Source organism: Triticum aestivum, chromosome 5A (assembly GCF_018294505.1).
Source record: "Triticum aestivum cultivar Chinese Spring chromosome 5A, IWGSC CS RefSeq v2.1, whole genome shotgun sequence".
Classification (NCBI taxonomy): Eukaryota; Viridiplantae; Streptophyta; class Magnoliopsida; order Poales; family Poaceae; genus Triticum; species Triticum aestivum.
Window position 1 is genome coordinate 437,112,509 of NC_057806.1, and position 7,787 is coordinate 437,120,295.

Genomic DNA, 7,787 nt, shown 5'->3' on the forward strand with positions numbered 1-7,787 from the left:
GTTCTTCTTGAAGTTCCCCTTCTTCCCTTTGCCCTTTTCTTGAAACTAGTGGTCTTGTCTACCGTCAACACTTGATATTTTTCTTGATTTCTACCTTCGTCGATTTCAGCATTACGAAGAGCTTGGGAATCGTTTCCGTTATCCCTTGCATATCATAGTTCATCACGAAATTCTACTAACTTGGTGATGGTGACTAGAGAATTCTGTCAATCACTATTTTATCTGGAAGATTAACTCCCACTTGATTCAAGCGATTGTAGTACCCAAACAATCTGAGCACATGCTCACTGCTTGAGCTATTCTCCTCCATCTTCTAGCTATAGAACTTGTTGGAGACTTCATATCTCTCAACTCGGGTATTTGCTTGAAATATTAACTTCAACTTCTGGAACATCTCATATGGTCCATGACGTTCAAAACGTCTTTGAAGTCCTGATTCTAAGCCGTTTAAGCATGGTGCACTAAACTATCAAGTAGTTATCATATTGAGCTAGCCAAACGTTCATAACGTCTGCCTCTACTCCTGCAATAGGTCTATCACCTAGCGGTGCATCAAAGGCATAATTCTTCTGTGCAGTAATGAGGATAATCCTCAGATCACGGATCCAATCCGCATCATTGCTACTAACATTTTTCAACAAATTTTTTCTCTAGGAACACAATAAACTGGGAGCAACATCGCGAGCTTTGATCTACAACATAGATATGCTAATACTACCAGGACTAAGTTCATGATAAATTTAAGTTCAATTAATCATATTACTTAAGAACTCCCACTTAGAAAGACATCCCTCTAATCTTCTAAGTGATCACGTGATCCAAATCAACTAAACCATAACCGATCATCACATGAAATGGAGTAGCTTTCAATGGTGAACATCAATATGTTGATCATATCTACTATATGATTCACGCTCGACCTTTCGGTCTCAGTGTTCCGAGGCCATATCTGCATATGCTAGGCTCGTCAAGTTTAACCCGAGTATTCTGCGTGTGCAAAACTGGCTTGCACCCATTGTAGATGGACGTAGAGCTTATCACACCCGATCATCACGTGGTGTCTGGGCTCGACGAACTTTGGCAACGGTGCATACTCAGGGAGAACACTTTTATCTAGAAATTTAGTGAGAGATCATCTTATAATGCTACCGTCAATCAAAGCAAGATAAGATGCGACGTCCTCTACTTTGTTGTTGCAAGTTTTACGTGGCTGCTACGGGCTTTAGCAAGAACCGTTCTTACCTACGCATCAAAACCACAACGATAGTTTGTCAAGTTGGTGATGTTTTAACCTTCACAAGGACCGGGCGTAGCCACACTCGGTTCAACTAAAGTTGGAGAAACTGACACCCGCCAGCCACCTGTGTGCAAAGCACGTCGGTAGAACCAGTCTCGCGTAAGCGTACGCGTAATGTCGGTCCGGGCCGCTTCATCCAACAATACCGCCGAACCAAAGTATGACATGCTGGTAAGCAGTATGACTTATATCGCCCACAACTCACTTGTGTTCTACTCGTGTACAACATCAACGCATAAAACCTAGGCTCGGATGCCACTGTTGGGGAACGTAGTAATTTCAAAATTTCCTACGCACACGCAAGATCATGGTGATGCATAGCAACGAAAGGGGAGAGTGTTGTCCACGTACCCTTATAGACCGAAAGCGGAAGCATTAGCACAACGCGGTTGATGTAGTCGTACGTCTTCATGATCCGACCGATCCAAGTACCGAACGCACGGCACCTCCGAGTTCAGCACACGTTCAGCTCGATGGCGTCCTGCGAACTCTGATCCAGCAGAGCTTCACGGGAGAGTTCTGTGAGCACAACGGCGTGGTGATGGTGATGATGTTGCTACCAACGCAGGGCTTCGCCTAAGCACTGCTACGATATGACCGAGGTGGATTATGGTGGAGGGGGGCACCCCACACGGCTAAGAGACGATCAACTTGATCAACTTGTGTATCTAGAGGTGCCCCCCTGCCCCTGTATATAAAGGAGCAACGGGGTTGGCCGACCGACCCTCTATGGGCGCGCCAGGAGGAGGAGTCCTGCTCCTAGTAGGAGTAGGACTCCCCTTTCCTACTCCTACTAGGAGGAGGAAAGGAAGGAGAAGGAAGGAGAAGGAGGAGAAGGAGGAGAAGGAGGAAAGAGGGGCCGACCCCGTAGTCCAATTCGATTTGAGCTAGGGGGGCCGCGCGCCCTGCCTCCTCTCTTCCACCACTTGGCCCATGAGGCCCATTACTTCTTCCTCGTATTCCCGTAACTCCCCGGTGCCCCCGAAAATACCCGAATCACTCGGAACCTTTCCGATGTCCGAATATAGTCGTCCAATATATCGATCTTTACGTCTCGACCATTTCGAGACTCCTCGTCATGTCCCCGATCTCATCCGGGACTCCGAACTACCTTCGGTACATCAAATCACATAAACTCATAATACAATCGTCACCGAAACTTTAAGCGTGCGGACCCTACGGGTTCGAGAACTATGTAGACATGATCGAGACATGTCTTCGGTCAATAACCAATAGCGGAACCTGGATGCTCATATTGGCTCCCACACATTCTACGAAGATCTTTATCGGTCAGACCGCATAACAACATACGTTGTTCCCTTTGTCATCGGTATGTTACTTGCCCGAGATTCGATCGTCGGTATCTCAATACCTAGTTCAATCTCGTTACCGGCAACTCTCTTTACTCGTTCCGTAATACATCATCTCGCAACTAACTAATTAGTTGCAATGCTTGCAAGGCTTAAGTGATGTGCATTACCGAGAGGGCCCAGAGATACCTCTCCGACAATCGGAGTGACAAATCCTAATCTCGAAATACGCCAACCCAACAAGTACCTTCGGTGACACCTGTAGAGCACATTTATAATCACCCAGTTACGTTGTGACGTTTGGTAGCACACAAAGTGTTCCTCCGGTAAACGGGAGTCGCATAATCACATAGTCATAGGAACATGTATAAGTCATGAAGAAAGCAATAGCAACAAACTAAACGATCAAGTGTTAAGCTAACAGAATGGGTCAAGTCAATCACATCATTCTTCTAATGATGTGATCTCGTTAATCAAATGACAACTCATGTCTATGGTTAGGAAACATAACCATCTTTGATCAACGGGCTAGTTAAGTAGAGGCGTACTAGTGACACTCTGTTTGTCTATGTATTCACACATGTATTATGTTTCCGGTTAATACAGTTCTAGCATAAATAATAAACATTTATCATGATATAAGGAAATAAATAATAACTTTCTTATTGCCTCTAGGGCATATTTCCTTCAGTCATGATGGGCTGGGCAGGGCTACCTTCTTGTGAAGGACATTGACGCACTTTGTGCCACACGATCATGTGGAATCGGACAACGTCGGACGCGGTTGACGAAGCCAGGAAATCATCCGGACGTTTTGAAACGTTTTCCTCTACCATGAGATCTCCTGTTTGACGGTCATTAGCGTCATACAGACGAGGCTTAGCATGGGTTCTTGCGTAATGAGCCGCCAGCGTAATGACACACTCTGTTGCGGTTTTCTTTTATTTGTTTTTGGTTTCTTCAGTTGTTCAGCCTTTTCCTTCCAAAACCCAGCTGTTTGAACCTTTTAATATTTTAAATATATTAAGAACCTATTACAAATATTTAAAAAGAGTTAAACAATTATTGAACAATATTCAGTTTGTGTTTACAACAAGTTCAATGTGTATTTAAAAGAAGTTCACCGTTATTACAAAACAATTCACCATGTATTACGAAATGTTCATCATATATAAAGAAAATGTTCACCGTATAAAACAAAATGTGCATTATAAATAATGTTCAATGTCTATTAAGAAAATTATTCAATGTACTCCCTCCGTTCCTAAATATTTGTCTTTTTAGATATTTCAAAATTATTTACGAAAGGACGGAGTATATTACAAAAAATATTCAATTTGTATTTTAATAAATGCTCATAGAATATTATAAAAAGTTCACCATATTAAAAATATTGACCATATATTAAAATTATTATTCAATGGGTATTTGAAAAAAAATCACCGTATAATATAAAAATATTTATATTGCATAAAACTATAAAAAATTAAAGGTAAAAAAAGAAGAAAAAACAGGAGAAAAAAAAACAGAAACCTCGAACAGAAAAAAGAAAACAAAAACACAAAACAGAAAAGGGTAATATAAGTTCTAGAAAAGAACCAGAAAGAAAAACAAAAACACACACACACAATAGAAACGAAACGAGAAAAAAAATGCGGCGAACGAACGTAAAAAAACGTACTGGGGCGCCCGACGCACTGGGCGTCCCGCTTCGCACACTTTCAGGGCGCAATTATGTCTTGCTTAAAGCGAGATATAGTGTGTACCCATGGGCTGGCCAACAAACAATGCAGGCCTTAAGTTTTTTCTTTTAGTTTTCCATTATGGCTTAGTTATTTTTACTATTTCCTGATTAAAAATATTGTAAATATATATTAAAAATACTTTACATAAAACATTTGAAAAATATTAATTAAGCAGTTGAAAAATGTCAAATATGTATAGAAAAAATATTTCTCATGTATACGAAAAATGTCTATAAAAACCATGCAATGTGGATGAGACAATCTTATTTTGTATTTAAAAAATCTTAAACAAAGAATTACAAAAATTTAATGAGTATTTAAAAAATCTTAATCAAGCATTCTAATTTTTTTGAATGTGTATAGAAAAAATGTTTCTCGCCTTTACGAAAAATGTTTGTAAATAATATACGATGTGTATGAAATTTTTTTAATCATGTACTTGAAATTTTTTCAACATGTATAATAGAAATGTTTTTTCTGTAAAAAAAATTTTAAAATCAGTATGAAAAAGTATATATCAAAAAATAAATCTGAAAAAAGCCTATAATTGTGTACTTGAAAATTGTTAATAATGTACTTGAAAAATGTTAAATGTGCATTAGAAAAATGTTTCTTATGTATACAAGAAATGTACTATCTGTATCAAAATAGGTAGACATCAAAAGATATATCTGAAAAAATGTAATTATGTATTTGAAAAATATACATTGTGTGTGAAAATATGTTTATTGCTATTAACGAAATGTTCACGTGATTAATAAAAATGTTGACGATGTGTTTAAAAAAGTGTTCAAACATGCATTTGAGAAAAAAATGTACATCATGTGTTAAAAAATGTTTAATATTACCAGCAAAATATTTCATGCGTACACTAGAAAATGTACATTGTGTTGTGGAAAAAAGTAGACATGTGTTGAATAAAAACTTATCCGATGAAAAAGACAAAAAAGAAAGGGAAACGAAGAAAGGCAACGAAACAGAAAAACAAACAACATAAAACGAAAAAAATAGAAAAAAAATTCCAATGGAAAGAAAAAAAACTATGATAACCGAGAAGGAAAAAATGAACGGAAGAAATTGTAGGAAAAAGGAAAGTAAAGAACAAATACTTGCGAAAACTGAGAAGGAAACGATGAAAACCGGTGCAAAAAGCAAAGAAAAATTGAAAAACCAAAGAAAACTTGAAAATAAGAAAGAAAATGTTTTAAAAAAAACTAGATGAGAATGAGCAAATGGACACGACCAATCTAGCAAACGAGAAAGAACAAGCGAAAAAAGAATACACCAAAGACCAAACATGCCGGCCCCGAAACAACAGTAACCTCCAGCAAGACGAGAGGTATTCTCGCTATAGCTCTCACGCCCCATGGGAGGCTATTCGGCTATGTGGCCCGCCCGCCCCCCGGGGTTCGTCTCACTCCTGCCGGAGCGGTGTCGCCCTCTCCCCTCTCGCAAAAAACAAAACAATGAAGTCGAGAGAAAGCAAAAGAAGGTCATTTCAGATTTCCTCCCTGTCCCCATGCGCGTTCTCATTTGATTCTCTTTTTTCCAGGAGTGAGCGCCCACATTTGATTCTGGTACTCGACACTGACGCACACGTTTCAACTGCCACATACATGTCCACTACTCCCTCGTTCCGAATTACATGTATTTTAGTTCTATATATATCCATTTCTGTGACGAGTAATTTGAAACGGAGGAAGTACTAACTTATGTAATGGTACAGTACATGGCTGCACACATCTATGGACTTGCGTGCATCCTGGGCTTGCGGGAGGCCACACTCATGTTGCCAAAACATCTTACTGAAGCCCCTAACCAATGGAACTTATAAAACACGCTACGCTACCCGCCATCCTGGCTCAACTGCGTCGTGCGTGCGTTCTGGTTCGCACGATTTCACCGCAATAGGATTTTTTACAGGGCTGTCAAAGCCATAGCCGTTGGTTATTTATGACTTTTTTCTTTCGTTTTATTGCATGACGGGTGGACCTCAAATGTCCCTGGGCCCAGCATTCTCGTGTGCCATGTGTGCGTTCTGGGTGAGAAAAAAGGGAGACGTGGGTATGGATCGTGCTGGTGGTGAAAACCTAGCAGCCAATCCCTCTGTTTCTCGAGCCTCGCCCCCCTCCCCTGCACCTCGAATGCGCCGCCTCCTTCCCTCCCTCTCCCCTGCACCTCGAATGCGCCGCCTCCTTCCCTCCCCTTCGCTTCTTTCTAAGGCGGCGGTGGCCTACAGGCAAAGGGCAACGGCGACGACACTCGATTTGATCTGCATGAGAAAGAGAAGAAGATAGGGAGAGAGATAACGGAGGAGAGGAGGGAGAAAGAGAGAGGAAAGAGGAGATGGAGGTGCCGCGGCGGATGGGAGAGGGTCACCGGAAGGAGCGCCGCTGGCTCGTCATCATCACGCTGGAGGAGAGATGCCTCTGTACATCCCTCACACCAGCAGGTTCCTCCTTCTTCCGTCCTTCTGCTCCCCTCTGGCGCCGCCGCCCTTCCCTTCCTCTATCTCCGCCCCTCCAGCGAGCCCCTCCTCTTCCCTGCCTCGCCGGCTTCATTCTCTGTCGCTCTACTCATCGGCCGTCGCTCCAGGTCGCCGAGGAGGATCTGCCACCGGATCCGCGCAGTTGAGGGTGAGGAGGATGGAGGTGAAGGAAGCAGCAGCAAGGATGGTGGCTGCTGATGGGGGAGGGGGCGACGTCGCGCTTCTCGCCACCTCCACGTCCTCGTCGCCCAGTAGTCCGTTGCTCCTTGTCTTGCAACTCCAGCGACAACAGTTCGTCTCGGTGATCCTTCTGCTCCTCCCGCTTCTCTCCTTCCATACTAAATAGCTCACCAAATTAGTCTGAACATAGCAAGGTAAAAAAAAGGGCATACATTCTCATTTTTCTTCACTGTATTTTTTCTTGTTCATACCTGCAGAAAAAATGGTGGCAGTGATGATTGATTTAAGTATCATGTTTGCTTATATGGAAATAGGGGATTTACTTCCGATGATGTGGGTAGTGGTGGTCTTCTCTTCACTCTCGTGTTTCATAAATTTTCCCCTTGGACACCCACTTATCTGAAATATGTGTCTTACCAATTTGATGCTGGTTCACCTGCAGGTTCAGTGAGTAGGGAACATGTATAATGACTACTGTTGATCTTTGTATTGCGAGACAATGCTTTCCAGCTTGATGAGATATGGTCATTCTTAAAAGGTACTCCCTCCGTTCGGAATTACTTGTCTCGGAAATGGATGTATCTAGAACTAAAATATGTTTAGATACATCCATTTCTGCGACAAGTAATTCCGAACGGAGGGGGTAGATCTATTACATATTGATTGAAAATGGTGTAGGTGTGCTCTTCTGTGACCACCTGATGTGATGTGATGTTTACTTTATTTTATTTTTCATTGCAAAGTTATTGTATATAGGATAAGGAAGA

At 41.7% G+C, this 7,787-nt stretch overlaps 1 protein-coding gene across 3 annotated transcripts; it reads left to right on the forward strand.

The window, feature by feature from the left end:
• The first annotated feature begins 6,458 nt into the window (after positions 1-6,458).
• On the forward strand, positions 6,459-7,553 carry LOC123107087 (uncharacterized). Of its 3 annotated transcripts, none has more exons than XR_006451585.1 (3): positions 6,459-6,804; positions 6,948-7,353; positions 7,463-7,545. XR_006451585.1 is itself a non-coding variant. In XM_044529089.1 (3 exons), exons 1-3 carry the CDS (start codon positions 6,699-6,701, stop codon positions 7,293-7,295), a joined length of 318 nt encoding a protein of 105 aa, XP_044385024.1. In that variant the 5' UTR covers positions 6,461-6,698; the 3' UTR covers positions 7,296-7,553. The 3 variants fall into 3 exon arrangements, 2 of the variants coding, with proteins under 2 accessions (XP_044385024.1, XP_044385023.1); XM_044529089.1 differs by having other exon boundaries at positions 6,461-6,804; positions 6,948-7,141; positions 7,278-7,553; XM_044529088.1 differs by having other exon boundaries at positions 6,461-6,804; positions 6,948-7,539.
• Positions 7,554-7,787: the final 234 nt, after the last annotated feature.

Excerpts from the sequence above, each read along its gene's own strand:
- LOC123107087 (XM_044529088.1), top strand. The coding sequence starts at position 6,699 with ATGGAGGTGCCGCGGCGGATGGGAGAGGGTCACCGGAAGGAGCGCCGC. Across the intron at positions 6,805-6,947 it reads TACATCCCTCACACCAGCAG|GTCGCCGAGGAGGATCTGCC; the intron begins GTTCCTCCTTCT and ends CCGTCGCTCCAG.